Genomic DNA, 26,366 nt, shown 5'->3' with positions numbered 1-26,366 from the left:
ATGAGAAGAGTGATATTTTTTCCTCTCCTGCAGTTTTGTGAAAGTTACTTCTGTGTCTTGCTGTCTCTATTCTTAAGAGAATGACAGTCCATGAAGAAACGTACTAAACTAGCTATATTTCTGCACATGCAGATGTTACAAGAACAAACTTCCCAGGCCTTTCACAAGGGAAGTATAGTAACAGCAAGGATGTTAATTTTGTCAGAAAAATTTTTGAAAATGAATGGGGTGAAAAAAATAGTCTTCTCCAGTTACTGCAGTTCTGATTTGTCTAGAAAGCCTAGAAGGAATTACCAGTCTCTAAAATGTTGTCTCCAATAGAAAAAAAAACCCTAAAACAAAACCCACTTGTGCCATGTTCATGAAACAATTGGAGCTTAGAGGAAGTATTGAAAATCTTATGAACTAAGTTTTGAAGTAGTGGGAAAGACTTCTGTCATATCAGCAGGCATACAATTGAAAGAATGCTAATAAACTTAATGAGGGTGACGCTTGTTTGTCATGATATCATTAAAGAATTTGAGAATGAATGAACATGTTGCAGTGTTCTTAACCTGATGGTAGTGAGGAAGGCTGTGATATGTCAGTACCCTGGGAGCTTAGGCTCCTCAGGAAAAGCAGGAACATACTACAAGTAATGACTAAATTCAGAAAACAATGGCTTAAAGAAATACTCAGTTGAGAGAAATTCTTGATAACTTTTGATAGTAAAGTGTAATTGATACAGTGTAAGCAGGGTAAGAGGACCCTTTGCAAACTGCTGTTGATAATCTGGAGGCCAGGAATGTTCTACTGAACGTCCAGGATAAAGTCAGGGAAGAGCTATTGTTTATTGTTGGCAGCCAGTCAAAATATGAAACTTTACGTGATGTTAATTTGCTTGCTTCATTTCTAGACGTTACTGTTACCTCTTATAAAGTGAAATACAGAAATATCTGATTCACGGCATGAGTGTCTTCAGCCTCCTGCACTATCAGCTGAGAAATAAATGGTTAACTTGGTTACTAACCCAGACACCTTTTTGTGATTCCAGCTGTAACACTAGAATATGTGCTGTCTAGCAAGAAGGTCTAGGTGATAAAAGCTGTCACCATATTTCCTTGCTGAAATGCAAAAGCCAGAAAAAGGAAAGGCCTTTTTTTTTATTACTTAATTGTTTAAAGATATTTTTAACTCTTGGTTTTTTCTTCTGGTTATGTCCTGGATGTTGTAAGATAGGATTGAACTGTGAAAAATTAGGATTTTTAAATGTAAAAATTAATTTATTTCTATTGATCTAAAATCAGTATTTAAGTTTATTATACTGTGTATCAAAACTAGCAGTAATGACTGGTGTAACCAATTATTTATTTCACTTTCTTGTCTTCTGTCAACAAATATATGAGTTTTCTTTCTGAATGCAGAGAGCAAGTCATCCATGTTGTAGTGTGAACTGCTGAGGGAAAAAAAAGAGAAAAAAGTAAAAAAATAAGTGGGTTTTTTTTATTTTCTTGAGTTGGGGCTTTGTAAGTGTCTTCCTAAACTTCAATAGTATGCTGGTTTTATAACCAAGTTAATTTTGTTGGCCCTTACAGTCAGCACCCTGGAAAGAAAATCAGTTCCTGCAAAAGGAAAATCAACAAAACACAGATTTTCATATGCCGTGGATATGTCACATCCCTTGAGCATGTTGTCTTCAAGGCAGCAAGCATTTGCCGTTCTAAATAGTAACAGTCATAATTTGCATTAGCGTCTTAATGAAAAACTGAATCAACAGTTCATAAGTGTGGGGGACTTCTTCTGGTTTTAGGAGGGGGTTAATATCTATGTTAATAAACTTTGGTTTTTTGGAAACTGAGCTTCTTCTAGTGCCTGTGCTGTTTCTAATTGCAGCTGTCTCAAGCCACCACTGATTTTGTGAGCAGGGTGCTGCCTTTAAAGAATGTAGATCCCCACCATGATTAATCACCCTTGAAGCTCTGGTACTTCCTGAGCCCAAGTGGAGTTCTCAACACGTTATTGCTAGGTACTGTTTTTATCATGATCCTACTCAATTATTTTATTATAGTGTTTTGCTCTACTTAAATTAGTAGAGCTTGAGTCTTAAGCACACAATTCTGTGTTGTCTGTCTGAGTAATGCCCAGATAGGAAGGGATATTTCAGGATTGAAAATTAATTATTATTTATTCATTCTGTGCTGCTAGAGAATCTGAGTCTTGTCTCTAGTGCCTTCTGATTACATTAAGTTCTTTTTTTTCTACGCTTTTGTCTCATGTTCACCTGCCTAATTCAGATTTCTAAGCAGTATAAGGTTAATGCACTTCAACACATCTGTGAAGCTGTTCTATTTAGGAAAGCAAGGTTCTTTCCCTTTAGCACCTAGTGCAGGTGTTATAAACAAAGCAGTCTGGGGATATATAAATGCATTCTTGTTCATCCTAAAATTAGAGGCAATTCTAAGGTGTGTCTGATGAGTAAAATAGAACCTTTTTTATATGTTGATTGCTCATCATGTACTAATGCCATAACTAATGCCATATGGCATTAACAGCTTGGTTTAGGCCAAAAGGAAAAGTACTTTTAAATTCTGACTCATTTAGCAGAGTCTTAACCTTGGTAATCAGTCTAGTAGTTGCTTTCTTAAAGACAAATTCCTTTCACACTTTGTGCATATTAATTAAGTTGACTGAGTTTCTCCTCTTTATAAGGAATGTCTCTCCCCATTACTATCAACAAATGTAACTAGCAAGGTTTAATGTAAAAAACCTTGAAAGTTAAATTGCAAGCACAATCGGGATAACCTTACTGCCCTGTTTTTCTCTCAAAGTTGTTTGTTTTGGCTTCTTTACTACTTATATTTTTAGTCTCAGAATAATAGCTGGATTTTCCAGAGCAAATTCTAACAGCCATTTTATCTGGCAATCCTATTCCCATTTATGGTCTTGCACTACAAATTTTCTCAATAATAGTAGTGAAAGTTACAGGATGGTGCAGGTATGTCATACATAGTGAGAGATTTAGGAACATGAGCTAAGACTCTCTATACTGTTAGGGAATCTCTCATTAAGATACTCTTAATGATGGGTTGCTCAGTAGAGAGCCAGGAAGAAGAGGAGAAGCCAGGCCATTGGTAGACTACAGATTTTATGGCCTTGACATGAAGGCTTGAATTTCCTTTCACAGCTGTTGCAGAAAGATTGCAGTGTCCATCTGGGGTTTGGAGGAAGGTGAGAGGAGCTGGAACAAAACTGGCTTTCCCTCATTTGTTCAGCTGCAGGATTCATTCTTCAGAACAGCAGCAGGAGAGCCCTGGGTCATGCAAGAGTGTCAGAAAGCCACCTGACTGCCTGTACGTGGCAACTCTGAAGAGAGCACTGCTGTAAGCTCCTGAGAAGCAGCAGGCACGCCACACTAATGGCAGCTGCAAGTTGGTGACTGATGGGAGCTGCCTGCAACCAAATATAGGGCAGCTTCCCATGTGAGAATGTTCTTACGTGTCATCACCCTATTTACATGCAGAACCTGCTGCCACTAGCAAAACTACAGAAGTATTGTCTTTTCTTGATGATGCTCAGCCAATTTTATTGCTACTCTCTAAACCCTTCCAACAGCTAATTGCTCAGAAGTGCCCTGGATTGGGTAAATGTCTGAACAAGCACTGGATGTGTTTCTTTTCATTTACTTAGTGAAGGAGAAAAAAATTTGAATGTTAGTGTCTAAATTTAGCCTTTTCTGTCTCCTGAATACACTCAGCAATCAAATAATTGATCTAGATTGGTTTTGTAGTGTAAGCTCTAAGAAAAAGAAATGTCTGTGTGCTGACACTTAAGCTTGCAAAATTGGCCTCTGTTACTACATGGTTGTCTGCCTTTGTGCACAAATAGTGTGGCAAACTCTGCAAGGACAGCATTTAGCCAATTTGATACAGAATTTCATATTCCTCTCTATTCAATTCTTTAGTCTCAATGTCAAGACTTCAATAATGTTCCCTCTCATAATGGATTGAAACAGTCTTCACATCCCATCAGTGTGAAGCTAAGTGTCCTAAATCAAAACTGGTCCTGTTCTGCATGTCATGATGCATGTTTAGGATCCCAGTATTGTCTATACTATTAAGACTGTTTTTCAACTTACAGTGTTAGGCAGTTACCAAAGCTGTGGGTTAATTTTGTTCCCTTTAGCTTTTATCCACTCAAAGTGGGAGGCTGTCACACCCCAAAAGTGTATCTCTTCAAACCATCAAGTGTTAATGGATTTACTCTTTACAGCATTAGTAGCTTTTTATAGCTAGTCTCACTTCTTGTGGTGCTTTGCAACTTAGGCAGTTAGAGTTGATGGAGTGACCTTGAAAACTGCATCAAACCATTGACCTACAAAATATAGAAAATGCTCCAGGTTTTGGCATCATTGGTTTTGCATGGATGATCTTTCTGCAGAACTGTTGTTTTGTTATTTCACCCCCAATAAGTAGCACAGCCAATTCTAGCCAAGTTTGTCCTTAAGTGTCCTGCTCTAATCTCTTCCATGCCCAGTATGTCAGAAGAGAGCTGCTCATTCTTTAGGATCCCTTTCCAGCACGGTTGGTTAGGGCTGGTGACAGCCTTTCCCCAGGGCTGGCCACCTCCTCCCTGGTTGAGGTCTGAATTCCTTTTCAGTTCATAAAATGTGGACCTGAGATGATTTTCTGAAACAGTCAACTATTGTGGATTTTTGTCTAATGATTGTAACTAATACTTTGTTGACACATTAGGCCAAAGTACTGGGATGTGTTTTCCAAACTTTGTCCTTTAAAATCAGACAAAATCTCCTCCATTTATTAGATTTTCCAGAAACAAATTTCTAGAAGAATAGTGGCAAGAGAAACTCGACAAATAATCTAATCCATGGGCAGTTTTGCCTGTGTGAGTCTTGACAGAGGTTTCAGTAGTCTCCAGCAATGGAGGCCCCACAGCCCTCCAATGCAATCAGTTCTACTACTTCACCATTCTTATAATTAGAAAATGCTTTCCAATATCTAACTTCCATTTCCTTTTCCACAACTTTCCCAGTTACTGCTGCTCATGAAGAAACCACTCTTCAGTCATTTAAATCCCATAAGGCATCTATAAAGTAGGAAGTTGATATAGGTAGCAAATTCAAATTGTTTGGTTTTTAATAGGTCCCTTTATCTGGTATTTAGATTTATATGTCAAATTATCTTTTTCCTTTTGAAGGCAAAAATTCTAGGTGATAAAAATGAGGCATGAATCTAGAAAACAGAGCATATAGTGGTTTAAATTCTGTTGTATCACTACTAAAATACAGTGGGAGTTGCTGAATTAAACAGCGCAAAAATGAGATCCTGTATTTTTTAATAAAATGGCAACAAAATGTATTTGCCTTTAGAAAATCCATTCCAGGCTGTGTTAATCAATATACATTTCTAGTGTCTGAATGGAAAACATAATTCTGTCTTTATCATAATAACTAATGTACAGTTGTAAATCCATCTTTTTCTTGGAAGAAATATTTTGAAAGCACAGATTTAATCTGATAAGTGATGCAACAGTTAACTGCTTTCATTACTTGCAAGTCCAAGTTAATAGCTGGATTCAATGTTAATGACTATTTTTTCATTTGAAAGAGGCGCTTTTCCTTTCTATTGCTTTTTGGCACTGATAAATGTGTCACAGGAAATGGCCTCCAAACAAAGGAAAACCACAATTTTTCATGTATGATAGCGTATTAAGTGCAAAATTAAATGGTGCAGACAATTAAAGGAACCAATCTCTATGATAACATAATCTTAAAATAAGAACAGAAAGCTGTTATTTTGCTTTGAGGTCTGTTTCAGCTGTCAGCTGAGAAATGGCAATGCATCCTTTGCACAGGTTAACCAGAAGTGTTGATGCAGAAGAATGAGCTTCTTCAGGCAAGTCAGACTTCTACTCTGGAAGAACTGGATCCTCCGGAAAAGACAAAAGGTAAAGTGGTAGTCTTTGGATTTCAGCTTTGGACTGTACGCTCATGGGATGAAGTGACTGTGATTTTTATGTGCTTATAAATGTATCAAATTCCCCAAAGAATCAAATGTGGTCTTTGTATGGGCCTATTCAGATCTTGTCTGGTGCTGTTTGCAAAGCTGCTCTTTACAGACCAAACACAGAATACCTGTATTGGGGTTTTCTTTAACAGGTAGTATGGTGTACCAGGAGAAGAGTTGAGTAGTAATATTTTTGTATTTTCACATTAAAAGATCTAATTTAGAAAGCATTATGGGCACCATTCAGCTCAGAGAGGTTTGATTCCTAATTTTAGATTTGTTCCTCACAACCAGCTGCTTTTAGATGTAAATCCAGTTAAGGCCCTAAAATTCACACAGATTTTATCTTTTTTAATATGGCTGAATGACATAAGTAAAGTGAAAATCAGGTAAGTATTTTAAATCCTTTCAAATCCTCTTAGATGTTACAATATTTTGTCTTAGAGCAAATTTATCTATTACTTTCCACCTTATTTCATCATTGTTCTATTTTCTTTTTTTCTTGTTTTTTTTTCTTTTTTTTTTCTTTAGTCCAAATTCTTAGAGTGAAACAAAACCTCAGCCTAGGGTCTTGGTCATCTGATGTACTACAATTACTGCTGTCCAGCAAAGGAAGTCCCTTTGAGGTCCTATACAGATAGACTATCTGTTTCAAACTAAAAATAATTTAAAACTACATTAGGGCATCTGTGAGGCTGTAACAGTCATGCAAACAATTTTGCCATAATAACAGAGATCAATAGGGTCAAACTGAACCATGGGATGAGCTGAAATGCTGATCTATGCTGACCTGATTTTAATCATTAAGAATGACTCGCATGCTGAAATTTCCAGGATCAAAGGTTTATCTGATTTTCTTCATAGACAAATTGAATGTGCTTTATTTCATAGCTTCTCAGCAGACTTTCTCCCACAGTCTATGTTGCCCTCAAGAGCTGATGCATATAACATTGCCAGCTCATAATTTAATACAGCATAAAAGTCACCAGTCAATACTTGAGCTAAATTACACCAAATATAAGGACCCTTTTTTGAAGCTGGACTTAGTTGCTGCTTATCAAGGAGCTGTAGTAGTTTGGTTCTCAAGTCAGGAAAAAAAGCACCAAACAAACAGAAAATCCACGTCTTTCTGATCTTCAGATGTGCATACTGAGAGAATTGGAACCTGCAGGGTTTTAATTTTTAGCAAATGGATCTTTATCTAATTCTTCAGAATTTTCAGTACATGAAATACTGTTTTGTTTGGGTAAATCTGCTCAGATATGTGACCCAAAGTGCCTGCTTGGGTTTCAGGAATTATTTTTTCTTGTTTTTTTCCTATATAATTTTAAAAAATGCTAATTTGGTATTTCCTGGTGTTGCCAGAGATCCCTGTCTGTGATGATCATTCCTAGCTTATAAACACAGTGATTTAATCCACAACAGAGAAATATTTTCTCCGCTCTGAAAAGTAAAACATTTTACAACAGAGTCAGTAAAAATAATTTCCTTTTCCAAGTATATAAAACTACCTGGTTATTTGTCCTCACAGAGAAACAAGCTAGCCAAAACAGAAATCCATGTCAAAAGTAGCAATGAAATGCGTTTTGTGAAAATCAGCCTGGTTTTTGTTAACCATCGTGCAGTACCATAAATGGAGGAATAGCCCATCTTCTACTCAAGTTCATCCTTTAGCCTAAGGTAATTCACAAGAGGAAGGACTTAATTACAGAGTTAACAGTTGATGCACAGTCAATTTATGCTTGTCATATTTATATGGTCTTATCACTGTGCTTGATCCATTACAGCTCCAACTGAGTGTTACATTTCTCTGTGCATGTTGCTGGGATTTCTGGTTGTCTATCTTGTGGTTCTGGAGGCTTGTGGGTGGCTCTCTGATCCTTCTAGTGAGTCCTGAGACACCCATGTGTCCTCAGGAAAAGGATCACAGGAAAGAATCATAGGGCTAACTGCACTTGGTCTGTCCTTGTCACACAACACATTGTGTACCAGCTTGAAAGAAAGCTTCCCTTGCACTTCAGTCTTCAATCCCTTCCAAACCAGTTAGCTCAGACAGAAAAGAATTACTGAATTCAAGTCGAGAGGATTTTGTATTTCCTGGAAATGAAGTAAGAATTGACATCTGAGCAATAACCCAGATAAATTCTGCAGCAAAGACAACAATCAAGGAGTTTCCCAGTTCTTACCCCTCCGAGTTTATGGGCATGCAGTGCTTGTCCCAAATGTCTTATCAAATGGATGGTGATGGGTGTTAAACAGACTTTGCGGACCCCTGCTGAGAAGGGTCTGTAACACTATTCTGAGCTGTGCAAAACAGCTGTCAAGCAAAAGAGCTGTACAGTGGCAGGTTTCCTTTTCTAATAATTATGTCATCTGCCCTTTGCTGCTGGTAAGATTTGTCTGGATTTAAAAATATTCAGGCATGCACAACTTCCAAGGTGGTCAGGTATTTTTGGTTTTGTTGTTCTATTTTAAAAAAAGGAAAAGCCTGAAGAGAGAAAGTGTGAAATAGGAAATGGTTGCCTGGTGTAAATCTTTCTACCCTTTTGCTGTAAGCATAATCTGCGCTTAATTAAAGCTATTAGAGAAAGTTATATTGGAAAAAACAGGGCAGGTCCAAAAACCTGTTTTTAATTATCCTGTGGAGTATCTTTTGCCCTGCACGGCTCAGTTTGGAAAGAAAAAAAAAGCATTCACATGTGACCCATCTTGTCTCTGGCTCTGCTGCTGTATGCATTATTGTTACATATTTGATGCCTGGTCACGGAGGCAGGAGCAAAGGAAAGGAGGCACAGAGGGCTTTCCTGTGCATGTGCTACAAAAACTGGGTTCTGGAGAGAGTTTGTCCTGGCTCTTGCAGGGAGAAGAAAAAAAGTGCCACGTGGCTGAACACAAAAATCCCATAGCTGGTCCTCAGAGCTCAAAGCCTGTGCCACAGGATCAAAGGGTTGTAGTTTCAAACCTCTGCCAAAACACACAGAGGCAGTAAAACAAACTGAAACACAGGAGTGGAGGAAACAGACTGAAAACCAGGCAGGATGTTGCTCTGTGGTAAAGCAGTGCCCTTGATTTTCTGTCATAACTGGGAGCTGGTGACTGTTCTAAGCATGTTGAAAGATTTGGGCAATAAAGTGGCCTTTGAAAGGGTCTTCTATGTTATTGAGTAAGGTGTTTGATCTTAATGTATGCATATCTACCTGTATTAGAAAATTAGTAATGTTCAAATGAATGATGACAAGAAGAAGCAAAATTAATGATCAAAGAATGTAAGCTTATGCTAAAGTCTTTTATCTTTGGATAAGCACAGTGCACAGGCAGCCTACTAATGAGCTAAGCATTGAAAAAGTGTGGGTAGAAAAAAAAAAAAACAACCCGCACACTTTTTCTCTCTTGCGTCTAATCCTTTTTTCCCGTATTGTTATAGAGTCATGCACTTTGTGTAAAAACTATTTAGTCTTATATCTGGTTTTCTGGCAGTTTAGTACTATCTGATGCCTCTTTTTACCTCAGTCAGGATGCTTAGAAGTTTCTTCAGAAGAAGTGAAGCCACTGACTTAATGGTGATGCTTCATGGGGCTCTGATGAAATCCTTGCTATTTCTGAGTGTCCTTTCCAAATGGTGAAACAGGCGAGGGATAACCACGGCCATGTTGCACCGGACATTGCTGCTGTGAGAAGGGTCCTTATCCCTCTAAGCACTTAGTGACTCTGTACATGACTAATCTGTAAAATTTATTTTTAATTAATTTTTTTTTTCCTTCCAGCTTCGTTTTCTGGTGGAGCTTGTATGGCCTCTGTCATTATTTCTTGCTCTTGTCTGGCTGAGGAAAGCTAATCCACTGTATCGCCAACATGAATGTAAGAACATTAAAGATGTTTTAATGCTCTGACTTGTGCTAGGTAACATAGGTAACAGCTAAAAGTTCTCAGAGACACTGGGACCTGTTTGCTGAGTATTATTCTCCAGTGGCAAAAGAACAGACTTTGCCTCAAGTAGTTTAGTTATTTATAGCCATATATTGTAAGAATTACCAGTGAGGAGAAAAAAAATATCTCTGGTTTTCCTGTGAGATGCTTTGTGGGTGGACTTACATGGGATCTCAAGATTCTATCAGGTTGTAGATTTCTGTAATTCTGTTACTGAGAAAGTACTGCCTCACTACCTCTTAATAAAAGCTCAGAATTTATTTCAGTTGAAAATAACCATATTGCTTATATTGTTTTGGGGTTTTTTTTGCTTAGTGAATGAGAAACCTGTATGATATCCATCACATTCCTTCTGTCGTGAGCCAGCCCATCATGCTATTTAGATTCATGCAGGCTGTGTTAGAAAAGTCACCTGATCGTTTACATTTTGTGCTTCTGTACTCTAGGTCACTTCCCAAACAAGGCAATGCCATCTGCAGGAACACTGCCTTGGTTACATGGCATCTTCTGTAACATGAACAACCCCTGTTTCCGCAGCCCAACCCATGGAGAGGGTCCAGGTGTTGTGTCCAACTACAACAATTCCATGTAAGCAGAGCTATACGTGTGAGACTGGGTTGCATTGTTAGGCAACTGCTGATAGCCTGCTCTTGGCACCTGTTAAGCATTCATGGGCATGAACTGTGCAAGAAGAAAGGATGGAGTATCCTTAGCCTGCTTAGAAAGGTCCCTCGGGTATACTGGGGGATGTTTTAAAGAATTGTTTTGTGGTGTGGATGAAAAGGGAAATGTAAGCATTTAAGAAGACACTAGGGTGCAAATAATTGATTCCAACAATGGTCACCAAAGTTGAAACAGAGCTCATGATGGTAGGTTTGGGCCTTTTTGAGAAAGAGTTCAGTTGTACTAGTCTCTAAGGAACGTGTATTTACTTAATAAAATCCATCCTTTCTATTTCCTGCTGCTTAGTAAATGTCTCAGGACAAATCATTTTGATAAGAGTTTGAAACCCCTAAGCTTTCTTTTCTCATCACTTAAGTTGTCCCTTAAAATGAAAGCACTGATGAAGTAGCAGCAAGGAAAATCTGCCCTGCCACTTCTTATGTAGTACCTGTTTTGACTATATACCTGTGAGACTTTAATCAGCATTGTAACCTTCAGATACTAAGCTTATTAACAAAATAGGAAGATAGGAGGTTTCCAGACTGTTAGTGGGAAAAAAAACACCTGTGGGAGTGCTTTAATGCATTGATTGTTATAGCTGAGTCATGAAAGACTGCGTAGTGGTCAAAGACCCTTAAAATAAAAACCTGTTAAAATAGCTATAAAAAATGCACCAAATCTGTCATTCCAAATAGTCCACTTTGGAGCATCCAATGGTTTAAATTCATAAGCTAACAATGTCCAGGCCATTAAAGCTCTAGTCAAGTGAAAGTCCATAGCTTGGAGTTAACTTACAATTTGACCTTTTGTTCCTAGTGAACAGGATTCAAAATAGTCAGCTGGACCTTTTTGTCAGGTACAGTCAATCACACTGTGAAGCTAGAGGGTTCTGTTTTCTTTATGTTCGGGCTTTTCTAGGTTGCTTATTTCAGAGCAAACCGTCCCTTTGTGAGTCAGAGTAAACTCAGTGCACTACAGAGGAAGCAAATACATTGTGTTTTCTGAAAGAATTTAGTCCTTCCTGTTTGCTCTTTCCTGTAAGCTAAAAAAAGTCATGAAGACTGAGATATACCATTACATGCATGGACAAACATACTTAAAGAAATGTAATGGTCTCCCCTACTGCTAATAAGAAATTTTTGTACTTGTTTATAAACAGGACCTGATTGCATCTTTGCTTGAACTGCATGTTCTAATGCAGAACCAGTAGGTCAACAGCTGCCTGTGACAAGTTTGTCACTCATGCTTTCCTGCCTCTCCTAGAAGAAATGTTTTGAAGGGACCTAAACGCCACCCTTATATTGGAGGGGACTGAGCTGGGAGAGGGAGGAGAATTCTGTGTCTGAATCCATGTCACTTACCTGGCTGAGCAGGGCTGCATGTGCCCAGACTGTCCCATCCAACTGCTGGAGCTGAGCCTGGGCCAGAACCAAAGCAAATAACCGTTACAGCTGTGAGATGAATGCTGTCTGGGGAAGGTACTATCTCCCCAGCAAGATCAGCATGGCTAATGAAGGAAGTGTGTCAACCTTCTACAACACCAGTAGCCCTCTTAAACCGTCTGTGGACTTGCAAATCTAACTGGAGCCCACATCACCTGAAATTACTCTGTTGTCACCACAGAACTGAGCTTTGAGTTTCAAGACTGAAGACAGAGTAGTTTATTTTTTCCTTATCGCTGTCACAAAGAAAGTCAGCTTCACTTTTTTTTTTTTTTTTTTAATGTCAAAGGGTCTCAAGTCATTAGTCTTAAATTATTGGTCATTCACCATTTCTTCTTTCAGCCTTGCAAGGGTATATAAAGATGCTCAGGAGCTCTTACTGGAAGCCCCTGCGATCCGTGACCTTGGAAGAATCTGGGAAGAACTTGTCATTATGACTCAGTTTATGGAAACAATAAGAACTAATCCTGAAAGGATTGCAGGTAATTGCTTTGTCTATATCCTTTAGATTATTGAATTTTTCCTTCTGAGAGCTGACTAGTAGTTACCGTGCAGACTGACAACATTATAATGTATTTCACATGTAGCTGTTACTCTGCTTACCATTAGGGCGAGTTAAAAATCATCCAGTGTTGTAACTAACACCTTTTGTTTGAGAGAAAGGAGAGAGGTCATCAGCTCCATTCTGTAACCATCTTCCTTAAATAACAAATAACAGTAGAAAAAACCAAACCACACAACTATGAGTATATTGCCACCCAAAATAAAACATGTGGTTGGAGATTTCATTAATTATGATTACCATACAGGCAGAAGCAGTAAGAAAGAATCACTGGGAGATGCAGAGGAATGGAAAGCTAGGAATACACCTGAATATATACTAGGAGCATGACCTAGAAAAGAGCTCAGAGATACTTGTATTTCAAGTGTTAGCTGAAACAGGTTTGGAACTGCAAGAAGGAAGCACCTTCTTCTTGTTTTGATGTGTTTAGAGAAAGAAGGTACGTTATGCTGCTTCTAGACAGGATCGCAAATTATATGACTCCATTAATTTTTACTGAAAACAACCTGCCAAACTCAAAACACAGTCCTGGGGGAAAATAGGAAATGGACTAACAACAATTTTTTAATTTAATATTTGGTCTTTAAGTATAGAATTTGAAAAGGTACTCCTAAAACGAAAGAGGCTCAGAAAATGGACTGGCTTTGAGAATTGATGTGTCCCATTCTCAAGTCCTTTGCCATAGGAATAATATTCTTATTAAAAATCAAATAGTCACTCTCCATGTGTTTTTAGTAAGATGTATATAAACCCTCTGATACATGTGCTCCACTATCTTATCAGAAGTTTCTAACTAGAAGTAAAAAAGGGACTATCTCATTGTAAATAGCTGTGAGACAATCAAAATGCCCCAGAATGCAAAGAAGAACTTGAAATATAATCTGAGCTGTGGTTTGTATACAACTATAGAAACCAAACCCGCCTATTTAGAGCTGAGGAAAAGCACAACATGCCATGGATTTGCAACGTATTTCTAAGGGACCACACCCCACGGTTTAGGAAGTTGCTTTTGCATCCCTTATCAACTTTACTCAGCAGCTGGAAAATAGAGCACATTCCTCTCTACCCCTGTGAAATATAATATTAATTCTCTTTCAGAGTCTGTGGGTTTTTTTAATGTGTTTTACTTTAAACAAAAAATAATGTTTGGAATCATCTGTTTCATAAAACAAAGTAACAAAGTCAGTTCTGGAGCTAAACTAACAAAATATGAATTGGCACGTTTTTCCATACAGGAAAAGGTACTGCAGAATTGACTAAGTTCTTTGAGCATGTGGCTTACTAGTGTCGCCTGTAGGTAACAATCTTAACAGAATATTGTTATAGCTGCAAAGTTGAGTGATGAAAAGTTAACAAATGTCAGAATTAAGATTGCTCTTTCTCCTGATTCCTTAAAAATGGCTCTCCTTCTTGAGTCCTTCCTTTTCCCATTGCCTCCTTGCACTGACACATTTGACGAGATGTGTTCCTGTACTGTGGGTTTTTTTTTTCCTCCACGATGCCTGAGCGCCAGGAAGAGCATCAGAGGGAATGAGGGACAGGCCCCTACTATTGTTTTCAGTGTTTACAGCTTGAATAAATACATGGAGGAGCCCCTGCAGCCCTAGGACAGCATATGCTTATTGCAGATGGAATTGTGGAAGTTAGTTGTCAAGCTCTGATAAGGCTCTGCTTAACTCATAGAATGGAGACACTCAGGAGCAAATTTATGCATGTTTATGTGTAGATGTCTAAAGCTACATTCCCCTTGTCAGCATGATACATGCTGCTTCTATCAGCTTCAACTGCCTGTCTTGAAAAGTGGAAGAACTAGTGCTTTTCAAGCATTCTTTACTGAAGTCTGTTGATGCTCTGTGATCTACTTTATTAAAGGCTGTAGTATTCAATGGACGTTAGTAACATTCACTTTCCAAGCTTTTACTTGGACCATAATGAGGCAGAATTCACACTGACACTGTTAGACTTTAAGAGCAGCAGTATTTTGGATATTGTTATAGATGGAATTATGGAAACTTGGAGGCCTTTCACATGTGTTTAATTTAACAGTGGGTAGTCTCATTGGTTTGCCTGAAGATTTGCCAGTTTTTCATTTAATAGTTAGTAATCTGGTCTAATATGACTATTAATTGCAAACAATTTATGCTTCTCCAAGGATAGTGAGGTTTTTTCACGAAAGATTTTCAAGGGGCCATTTTTGCAATCCTATAGCGTAAGATTAACTAGCTAAGATCAATCAGCAGGAAGTGATAAATTAATGTAAATGTAAGGGGTTGACTAATTTTATTTACGCAGGGCTCAGAAGAAAGGACGCTAAGAACAGTAGCACACTTGAATCTGAACATTTAAAGTGAGACATTACCTTAGAAAAAAGGCAGCCTTTCAAATATAGTCAGGGATGCTTTTAGTACTTCCGTTGATGAAGTTCTAGTCTGAAACATCTTTGAGAAATCAGATATGCAGAGTCAGAACACTCAGCATATTCTGATGATCATTCCCCAACAAAGGATTAAAATTATTTTGAATTTCAAAAATAGCTTTGGACCCCTAAGCTTTATTAGTCGCTACTAAGTATGTGAGCCAAAGAACATACTTTTTGCAGGTTTAAGCCAGGGTATAGGCTGTTCTTTAACTACATTTTGGGGGGATCTCACTGATCTCTACACTCCTTTCTTCATCCAGGAAGAGGAATACGAATTCTAGACATTTTGAAAGATGGGGAGACCCTCACTTCCTTCTTGCTGGAAGATGCCGGCATCCCTGATTTTGTTGTTTTCCAGCTTATTAATGCTCAAGTGCGCCCTGAACAGGTGGGTAGAGTATAACATCTTCTCCCCATTATGAATCAAGAGGAAGAGGGTTTTGGTTTGTTTTTTAAAAAATAATATAGATATTTGGTTCGATGCTGTTGTTGCTCCCAAATAAGAAACACCAAGAAACGATATTGCCAAGCAATGCATCCATCCCCATGATTAAATACTTGGCTCAAAAGTGTAAGGCAGCTGTGCATCCTTTTGTGACAGCAGTCCTGATGAATAGCAGCAGAGAACTATTTGCAGTTCTCTGCCTCAATGTCAGCAGAGTAATATGGTGGCTTTATGGCTTTGTCTCACTTGAATAGGTGGGAGTGGAGAAACAGACCCACTTTCTTAGATTCTGATTGAATAATAGATCTGCTCAGAAAACTCAGTGAAAACTGCAGGTCAGGTCCCTCCTGGAGCAGCTAAGCAGGAGACTGTGTGTGACCAAGTCAGGCTGTCTCTGCCTCTGCGTGTACTGGTGGCTGGGAGCTCTGTGAGGAATGCTATATTAATGAATGAATACTGCTGAATCAGAACTCTGGAACAATTTCTACACTGTGTTAGTGTGTGGGTGGAAGCAAGTGAATAATTAAGGCTGAAAGGCACAATTCCTCTTTTTCACTGTCACATAAAATACAAATGCTGGAACTGTGTGTGGCCAGAAAGAGGGATAGCATTAATGAACTTGTGTGCAGTTCCTTCTGTGCACCACAGGTTCCAGCTGGTGTAACTAGTAGCCAGATTACTTATCAGCTGTTTTCTTGATTGGTACCAGGGGAAGCTCTCCCCTATCTTCATTTTGTCATGAAGCAATACAAGACCATACCAAAGCCAGTGTCAGCTGATACATCCTACATTTTTTCCACACATCCATATTAGCTGAGATGGTGAAAATTTGCTTCCTTGCTGATTGTGACAAGAAGAATGTATTACAAGAAGAATGTATTATCCTGCTGGGCTTCTCTTTACCCCTTCATCCCTAACATCTCCTTCATGAGAGGTCTGCTGTGCCAAGAGAACTGTGTGCTGCTGTGTTATCCTCTGTTATCCTCTGTTAGCCCCCCAGTGTTTTTTTTCATTCATCTAGTGTTAAAAACTGTCTGCCAGTGTATGCAGGACTGAAGTTTTCAATACTATCACTGAAAGTATGATTGAGACCTGCTAGGGAGGAAGCTAGAGGAGACCTGATGTTGAGTACCACTTCTGCTGTCCTCCATAAAGTTTTCTTGTTAGCAGTGATCACAGAGATACAAGATCATCTCACAAGGGCTAATTTACAGCTATCGGGAAAGAAAGTCCTGTGAATACATCCTCCAAGAGCAACTAATGCAGAAAAACTAATCTCATAATTTTCGAAAGAGCACAAAAGAATTATTTTCTGCAGGAATTGAACACTTGATCTCCTATGGGAGGTAAATCACTCAATCCCTATGGACCCTGTTGATAAGCAAGTTACTGGCACTGGACTTAAAGTTGGTTGAGGTAGAATTTGCAGAGCCATAACTAGAACCTAGATACGTGGTCATCCTAAGCCCCAGCTATGATAATTCATCTCTAGTTCTTCATGCTGCTCTACCCTCTGTTTGCTTGCGTATCACTGTAAACCCTCTGCCCTGGCTCTGATGGCACAGAGCTGATCAACCTGAAAGCAACTTGTTTACAAGAACCTGACTGTTGCCAACAGCTGGCTGCAGATCTAGGTCTGAGCGGCCTGTGAGTGCAGGAAACAACACACAGAACTGAAAGCTAAACCTGATCAAACAGCCAACTAGCTGAAAAAATAATTTGGACTTCATATTGCCATCTTAGACCAAACAGTGACACATGGATTAGAGAAAAAAAAAAAAAAAAGTATTGAAGTTTTCCTCTGAGGGCCTGCTTTTTTGAGTCATTCTAAGATAAGGATAAGAGATGTTAAAACACAATAAGAAGTTCAGGAAAGATTGGCAACAGCCCACCCTACCGGAAAAATTGGAAGGGCGGAGGTTTGATGTTTTTCTAATCCCATCTCTTCATGAACATTCTTGAAATGCACTTACAGTTTGTAAATAGCATCTCTTTTTTTTTTTTTTTTCTTCTGTGTTTAATCTTTCTCAGTGATGTTAGTGTCACAGTTTCCTCCTTTCACAAGTCAAAACAAGGTTCCCAGGCTGCCTCCCTGTGCAGCTCAGTTTCATTGCAGTTCACACTGGATGATAAGGTCTGTACCAGACCAGGCATATATGGTTAAAAAATGCTGTTCTTTACACACACACATATCCAGGATATAAGTGACTGAGAAAATAAGCAAATTCTTTCACTCATGTAAAGTCAGTTAAATCCAATTCAAATGTTCCAATTTGGTTTTGGTTTTAGAGCTTTTTTGCAAGCCACGCTGTATCCATCGGTTGCATTTCATCTTCTGCATTCTGCCTCTCTCCACACTGTCTGGCTCGTGTTAACAATGCCTTTACAGGGCTACAGCTGTAGTGATGATAGTGACAGTACCTCTCGGATATTTTACTAGAAATTCACATCCCTTTTTTGCATCATAATTCCAATGCACAATCTGTAATTCCAATGTTGTTGGTTTTTTGTCAGCTGCAGCTCCATAAGCTGAAATTCAGGGCAGTCATTGTAGACAAAATATAATATTGTACTAGACCTTTCTTCCCCTGCCTTTCCTATTCTGGCTGCTGACTTTCCACAGCCACACTTGCAGTGTTATTGGTGACTTCTGATATCTGAAGCACTTAATGGATAGAAGCAACTGAATGAAATTATTTCTCATTCCTCTGGGTTTTCAAGTATTTCTCTTTATAGGCACGACCAAACAAGTCTCAGCTGCTAACTGTAGGAGATTTGCAGATATAAAATTTTGGTAATGTTCAGAATCTCTTAGATGAGGTTGTTACTTTACTTAGGAAATGAATGTGCAACTACATCTGACCTGGTTATAGATGTGGTGTGTTTGTTTTGATCCAAATACTTTAGACTGAAATGCTCAACAGATTGTTTTTCTGAAGAAAATTATATTCTGTGCTGATTCTGAAGATTTCTTTTTCTATGCAGCTTATTACATTCATTTAGCCTAAGGATGGCTTGTCAGTGTATAGTTCTTGTTTGTTTGAAAGTCTGAGTCACAATTACAGTAGGCATTTGTAGTCATCAGTGTTGTGAGCTTGTTTCCTTACAATTTGTACTGTGAAAGGAGATGTACAAAGGATGGGAACGTTAGCTTATGAGGAATTTCCAGTGCTACTTTTTATTATATTGCCATGTATTCTGTCCATTATAAAGCAACTAGGACTGAACTGTAAACTTCTAAGGGTATTCCATTACAACAATGTAAATCCCAGATAAATCTACTGATTTCTGTGGAGTTATTCTGTATTTACATTGGTTTAACTATAAACTAATCTGTTCCCAGTAGCTGGACACTAAAGATAATTGGTTTTTTCTGTTCCATGTTTTTATTAGAAGTGGTAATCAGTAGATGGGTGTGGTTTGATGTAATGGCTTTGTAAATCCTGGCTGTATGCCTGGGCACAGTGACAATGAATAATGGCTGTGAGGAAGCATTGGTGTGGAATAGTCATAACTGCAATAAAATACTGAGGGAAATCAAGCTTGAGAATCAGTGGAACTGGCCTTTTTCTCTTAGAACAACTGACAGCAAAAATATAACTAACCTAAACAGGAAAGGTAGAATGATGTGGCACAATCAGTTGACCCTGGGGAAATACTTTCAAGCAAGTTGTAGCTACCTCTTCTTAGCCAGAAGGATAGGTGGCATGGCAGCAAGTGTGCTTAGGTGACAGAGAAAGAGAAGAAGACTCACAAGAACTTTTTCAATGAAAGGGAGAATCACTAATGAGAAGAGGAAAAATGTAAGAGAAGACAAAGTGATCTAGCATAATATCAAGTGAAGGTGGTTCAAGAGTTGATGCTTTAGCTGGCCACATCCTTCTGCCATTCATGAAAATATTAGCAGGGGCTGATATCAAGGTGTCCACTTCTGATACACTGCTCAGGAACAATTCAAGATTTAAAGGTTCCACAACAGTAAACAATTTTATTTTGGTTGCAGTTTGCCTATGGTGTCCCTAGCTTGACTTTGAAGGACATTGCTTGCAGTCAGATGCTCCTGGACCGCTTTATTATCTTCAGCAGCCGAAAAGCACTCCCTTCTGTGCACAAGGCCATGTGCGCCTTGTCTCAGGAAAGCCTACAGAGAGTAGAAGATGCCTTATATGCAAATGTTGATTTCTTTAAGCTATTTCAGCTGGTAAGTATAAACACAATAATCTTGCCTTATGTTGTAATTTTTTTGGCTGATATTTCATTGCCCTTCAAGAATTTTCTTTGTAATACATCACCAGTGTTCTAAGTAGTCTTTGTTTATTTACCCCTGAAAATGTAAGGTAATGAATGTGTGATCATTAACCTACCATCAGCAGGACACTAGACAGTTCTGAGTATGCTTTAGGATGAAACAGATGAAATTCACAGCACAACAGAACTAAAAAAATCAAATGTAATTTTAAAATCAGTGTGTGTGTGTAAATATTATGTGGTCTTTCTAGTCTGTGTAGCAAAACAGAGTGTAGCAAGACCTACAGGGACCTTACTGAGGATTCTGAGAATATCCTACACAATCCATCCTGTCTTTGCTCCATCCAGCAGGACAGAATTTTACACTGAAGTCAAAGCCATGATGAAGCTTGAGTTGGGATAGGCATGTGAGCCTTTTTTTAAAAAAAAAACCACCCAAACCAAACAAGTTGTACTGGCTTTCTATAGAAGAATTTCCTTACTTCTGTTCATTTTCATTCCCCTTCCTTGTGCTGTTCCTGTTTTTGCTGTGACCTTCTTGCCATAAATTAACCACAGCTGCAACATAGGTTCAGTATGGATATATTATGCAATTTATAAATATATTTATATGTTCTTATTTATATTTTATTATAAGTTTTAAAGTAATATTTTTTTAATATATATAAGGTGGCATACTGGTGGGGATTTTTGCATTTGTTCTCTGTTCTTTTCCTAATATTTTTCTAATACTCCATTTGTACTCTGCACACCGAGCTGGTGCTTTCAGAGAACTATTCATAAAGACTCCAAGGCCTCTTTCCTCATGACAGCAAACTTAGAGCACATCACTGTGTATAGGCCTTTTGTGTTTGTTTTCCCCATGATCATGATTTTGCATTTTTCAACAAATAATTTAATTTGCTGTTTTTCATGTTGTAAAAATGTCATGAGACCATCACATTGTCAGTTTGCTGCGTACAGCAGGCAGGATATATGAGCAGCTGCTAAAGTTACATAGAAAGTATTGATTGGACTTTTCTGCCACAGCAGTGTAATATGATGATTGATTTAACATGGATTTTGTTCAGCTTTGAGTTGCTCAGATCTGGGAACAGAGGATGCCAGAAGCTTTAATTGACACACCAGCCAAATTACTGTTTGATTATTGTAGCATTGACAATCATTCATTGTGCCCCTGCAATTTTGCCACTCCTGATAAGAATCTGTGGTCAGTTGTTTGAAAGCTACTATTTTCCATACCTAAAAATACACTCAGATATTTTCATATAACTGATGCTTGCTGGAAATAGCAGAGAATTAATGCTACAGTACTCCTAAGATAAGGGTTTCAGCATTAAAGACTTCATGTGAACATGCACACTGCACTGCCCAGCTTCAAAATTAAGCTGCTAACATACTATGATTTTGCTGCCATATGAAATAAAATGGAAAGATGAAATTTCATGAAGCAGTTGTCTGTGTTCATACAAAAACAGGCTCACATGGGACATAGGAGCATAAGCCTGAAACCAAAATGTGGAGTTGTGAAAGACTGGGTATTCAGATGCAGGCTTACGATCTAGTCTGTTACTACAAGGTCTCTCTGCCAGGAATATACCTGAGTATTGGAATGGAAGTCCCTTGTTGGAAGGGTATCCATAGCCTGATTCCCAGTGGGTTTCAATGTGCACCCAGCTGTGGAGAAGAGGGATAATCTTTTCATGATGCCTAGCACAAGATCTCAAGTTGGTAGAAGCTTTCCCACACTCCTATCATTATAGTTCCTAAATAATAATTTTTCTGGTTTTTTCCCAAGGCAGAAGCTCCCCTTTTAAATCAAAATCTGTCTCAGTTACTCCTGTTAAACTAAAAGGTAGACTGTGCATAAACACTCCTTGCCACGGTTATTTTGACAATGAACTTCAGCACTTGGAAATTAACGTTTCTTGTTGAATTTGTAATAAACATATTCAGGCATGTATGTACATGAATATACGCTCAAGTCCTTCATGTGCTCATGTATACCCTCTAGGGGTTTTTGCCAGAAATTAAGGTAACTCACTTTTTTGATAGCAAAGCAGAGGCAGAAAAGTAAGACCCTTCCTTTACTGTCTGGCTGGTTCAGCTGCAGCAAGAAAAATGAGCCTCTTTCTGAAGCACTGCTGTTCTTGAACTTGCCTGTTTAAGTTGGGTTTGAAGTTCTTTAAACCTTCTAAATAAAGGAAAATAAAATTCTTTAATAGCTTATTGCAATTTTGGGTCAAGTAAGCATTTCTTCACTAAGCCCAGACATGTTTACTGAAACAGCGGCTTTGATCACTATCACCACGTGCACTTGATATGTAATCAAACTGAGTGTTAATCTATACTTGGATACATATGCAGAATGAATCTTCATTTGACTTTTAAAAATTCTACATTAGTTTTAAACTCTGTATTAGAAATACTTGTCTGTTCAAGACCCAGGTTATTTTCTGCACTCTTGTACTGTCAGTCTTTCTGTACTTCATGGTCTTCAGGCTACAGTTGTATAGTATAACCAATCACATACCAGAGTTTGTTGTTGTAGAGCTGCTTGTTTGAGTAGGGCATAATTTTAGGATGGGCAGCTGACTGTGAATTCTAGAAATGGGCCTTCTGTTGTTAGAAAGAAACTCTTCAATGGTTGTGCTCTTCCATTTTTTTCATGACACCATATTTACTTCCACTGAATATGAAAATAGTTGGAGAAATATTTTGGGGAAAGCTTTAATCTTCATCTCGGCTTAGTCCCAATAAACATTCCCAACTGTATGCTCTGGTATTTAGGTTCGATGAGAGTGTAGTTAGCCTATAATGTCTGCTGATCCTGTCTTACATGTGCTTCTAAAGAACGTAAGCTAGCTGAGTACAAATTCACTCATTTAAGATATTTCTATTAAGACCTGATTCTACTGAATGCCTCCTGAAAGAAATAACATTTAGGAGCAAACATGTAGTTTTGCCCCTACTTATCTTTTGTTTTCTTCTAGCTACAAGAAGGAGGTTCTTTTCTTAATTTCAGCTTTATCCAAGCTTTTTCTCTGGTTAACTTCCAATTGTTTACAAGACCTGTTGCTCACAGTTTCAAAAAGGCCAGGTTAAGGCAAGTGCTCTAAGAATTCTGTATAATCTTTGCAGAGGCTGGTTCCCCTTAGGGGACAAAGGAAAAGTGTATTTTGAAGCATTCTGTGTGTATTCTTCCTGCCTCAACTGCAAGTGACAGATCAGAACATGCTAACATAAGCTTTCCATGAAACATCTTGCTTTGTGATTCCCTGCTGGGTACCTACACAGTGCAGCTGTCATCTGCTTTCTTAACCACCTACCGACTGGAAGGAATGGCAGGGAATCAGCAGGTTGTATAGCTACACAGTTTTGGGGAAGTCTTTTTAGGGGCTTAGCTCATAAATACCACAGTCTAGCTACCTAAAAGCCCAGCTTTATGGGTTTTTTGTAATACCAGAAGAAATGGGTGCCTGAGAAGAAAGCCTCAAGTGACAAAGAAGGGCGCAGTGATGCAAGCAAAGTGGTTTCTTAAGAAGCCAGTGATAACTAAAGTGTTAATTTCTGCTGGAAAGGCTGTTTGGCCGGTCTGCGGGAGCCTGAAGAAATAATGGTTTCTGTCCAATCTGGTAGATAGCAAGGACCAGGCTGTCTCCAAAACCAGGAAATCTCTCCGTAGCAATACTGTGAAGTACTACCAGTTATTTACCTCCATGGCAAATGGAGGCTTCTGTATCACAAACTTTACGAAATTCAGAAGTTACCAAAAGCCTGGATATCTTGCTGGAATTATAGCCTCTGTGAGAATCAGCTCCTCAGAAATCCCAGTTGCTGCATTCTTTCTCCATTTTTGCACCTTCACGATGGCCTGAGATAAACAGAACAAATCTCAGGCTATATTTTCAGTGGCCTGTAACTGTTTCAGCCTCGTATTAGTAGGAACACTTACACAGGTTGCTGTGTGAGTCTGCACATGGGTACTGGATTTGTGGCCCCACAAGACAGGCTTGCAAGACACTGTTTTAAGTAACTCAAAGTATTTGAGCTAAAGAGATGCCATTTGGATTTTCTTCTCTCACTGTAGTAGCTGTTGTCATGTAGAAACCACATAAAACTCTTCTGTATTTCTGGTGTATTCACAGCTTCCCACTGTGTTGGACAGGAATGCGCCAGGTGCTGACCTGAAGGCCTGGGGGAGGGTGCTGTCTAATGTCTCCCGAGCAGTGCAAAAGGTAAGTGGTCTAATAATAGATGACATCGCTTTTCTGTGTAGCACATAGTCGTCCTTTTCCTTAGTCCTTTTCATGTTCCAGTTACCTGCTTTATCAGAAAGGAAATAGACTTGTTTGGGAAGAGCTGATTCCTTAGAAATTAGTTCTTCTCTCATTACAAAATAAATGCAGACATAAGTATTGGCAATTAGGAAGCATTTTCTTCTCTTCAGAAAAGACAGAGAACAAGAACTGAAAATGATGCCTGTGACCAGGAGTGAGGAGATAAAAGGATGAGGTTCTGATTGCTTCCATACTTCACCAGTCTGGGCAGAGCTGAGACTTCACCAGATACTTCATCCTTTGAGGGCTGTGATTAACAAAGTCTTGTCTTACTGCAGCTAGCCAGGAGGTCAAGCGTTCAGAACCTTTTGACAGTTCTGCAACCTTTTATACAAGATGGAAGGCCAGAATCCTTAGGCCACTTGGTGAGCTCCCTGTCTGATCTTTTCTGTGGCTACCCAGAAGGAGGTGGATCCAGAGTGCTTTCCTTCAACTGGTATGAAGATAATAACTACAAAGCTTTCCTGGGGATTGACTCAACAAGGAAGAAATCCAGTTATCTTTATGATAATACAACCAGTAAGTTTGTCCACCAAACCATTGCAGACCCCATAGACAGGTGCAACTTTTATTAGAATAGCACTGTTGCTTTTATAAAATAACATTTTTAAGCAGTTGAATCAGGAAATTAGTGAAAGGTGAAATGATTTTATTTCATACTGAAGAACTGGAAGCAGAGAAGCCCGAGAACTGAGAGAAATACTCATTTGCTTTCAATATGATGGCATAAACATTGTCATCATCATTATTAAGACAGTCTGTCTGTCTTATCTTCTAATATATGCTGCTGATATCAGGAAGAACTAGATGCTTCTGAAGAAGTTTCAGGAAAATACAGTACCGCACTCTGGAGTTACTTTTCTTCAAGATAATTTTTTTCAAAGCCTCTCAGCTAGATTGATGGCCTGGAGCACAGGAATTTATAAATATCGCCTTTAAAATAATACTCAATTTGATACACGGCAGCTGTTATCTTCCTGATAAGAGTGTATATATTTTGTAGCAGTAATGTTCTACAGCATAATTAAATCTTACATAGAAAAAAATTCAATTTACCAGTTTTCACTGCTTTGATTTCCTCACTTACTTTCTTGCAATTGTAGTAGGAGATAATGCAATGCAAGGAGGAACCAATTTTATCTTTTCTACTATTCATTATTTTATCTTTTTATTATGTCCCCTTCTGTTTGCTGTTTAGTTTTTCTCTACATTGAGACTGCCAGCAATTTTTTTTCTGTACTAACAGCCATATTCCAGCCGGTAGTAGATTTCTGTGTCCCTTCTACTGTGATAGATATGGTTGTATGGTTACAAAGTGCAGGTCAGCACTTTGCCTATAGAGAGACTCCTACCTTTCACTGTTCATATTGATACTTGTCTCTACTTATGCCTGAACCTTCACAAGGCCTGTAAAAGGCCCACTACTCCATTTCTTCAGCCAGGAGACAGAACAGTTAAATGCTATCCAAGTAAACTAATTACTTCACAGTGTAGGAGTAAGACAGAAATGCTTACATTAAAATGTTTAGTTCTAAATTATTGTAGGATCCAGTCCTGAACTGTTCTAGAGTTCAACATCCAAGCCTGCTGAATCTTCAGTCCAGTGCTTTATACTGTGTAATAATTAACCACTAATACGAGAAAAAATAGCTTCATAGCAGTATCAACTGCAATACAAAGGAGCTAAGTCATTAGCAGAAAAGGCAATTAGTTTGAAATTTTTCAGTGAGATCTGAGCTGTCCAATTTCCTTCCATCTGAAATGCCTTATAAATAACAACAACTTTCAAATGGTTAAATTTCTTTGCTCTTCCAGTTTCCATAGTGTCTGTTTTACAACTCCAATATGTACTTAATACTTTTTCACATCTAATCAGAAGCTGTACTTCTGCATTGCAGAATGTACTTAACCCATTCAGAGTCAAAATGCTTTAATCTGTCTGTATTGCCAGTAAAAAGCCCTGCAGGACATTATATATGATAGGATTTGAGTAGGGTTATATAAAGACTGTCTGTCTTTCTGTCTTTAGCACCCTTTTGTAATGCATTGATCCAGACCTTGGAATCAAACCCTTTAACCAAGATAGCCTGGAGTGCTGTGAAGCCCCTGCTGATGGGAAAAATTCTCTTTGCTCCTGATTCACCTTCCGTGCGGCAAATCCTAAAAAATGTAAGAAATTCTGAAATACAAAAATGCATATTTGCAGAAAATTGTGTCCTAAGAAACGTCTTTTGAAAAAAAAGTGACCCAGCTACATCAGCTTAATCAGATTTTCTTCTCAGAACTCCATTTGTTCTGACGGTCACCAGAGGAGGGAC

General features: G+C 38.5%; 1 protein-coding gene across 4 annotated transcripts in view; it reads left to right on the top strand.

The window, feature by feature from the left end:
- ABCA4 (ATP binding cassette subfamily A member 4) overlaps nucleotides 1-26,366 on the top strand; it is an 84,290-nt gene that overhangs the window by 3,857 nt on the left and 54,067 nt on the right. For 3 of the 4 annotated variants that reach the window (XM_037404343.1, XM_037404342.1, XM_037404340.1), the window contains exons 2-10: nucleotides 5,851-5,943; nucleotides 9,767-9,860; nucleotides 10,376-10,517; nucleotides 12,377-12,516; nucleotides 15,276-15,403; nucleotides 19,464-19,661; nucleotides 23,857-23,946; nucleotides 24,327-24,567; nucleotides 26,078-26,217. In XM_037404343.1, coding sequence (XP_037260240.1) covers nucleotides 5,878-5,943; nucleotides 9,767-9,860; nucleotides 10,376-10,517; nucleotides 12,377-12,516; nucleotides 15,276-15,403; nucleotides 19,464-19,661; nucleotides 23,857-23,946; nucleotides 24,327-24,567; nucleotides 26,078-26,217 — 1,239 coding nt within the window. In that variant the 5' untranslated portion in view covers nucleotides 5,851-5,877. Of the gene's footprint in view, nucleotides 1-1,872; nucleotides 2,006-5,850; nucleotides 5,944-9,766; nucleotides 9,861-10,375; nucleotides 10,518-12,376; nucleotides 12,517-15,275; nucleotides 15,404-19,463; nucleotides 19,662-23,856; nucleotides 23,947-24,326; nucleotides 24,568-26,077; nucleotides 26,218-26,366 lie in introns of all 4 variants that reach the window. The other variant, XM_037404341.1, reaches the window with a different exon arrangement.

Source organism: Falco rusticolus, chromosome 11 (assembly GCF_015220075.1).
Source record: "Falco rusticolus isolate bFalRus1 chromosome 11, bFalRus1.pri, whole genome shotgun sequence".
Lineage (NCBI taxonomy): Eukaryota > Metazoa > Chordata > Aves > Falconiformes > Falconidae > Falco > Falco rusticolus.
The sequence above is the reverse complement of the archived record's forward strand: the minus strand, read 5'-3'. Positions and strand labels throughout refer to the sequence as shown.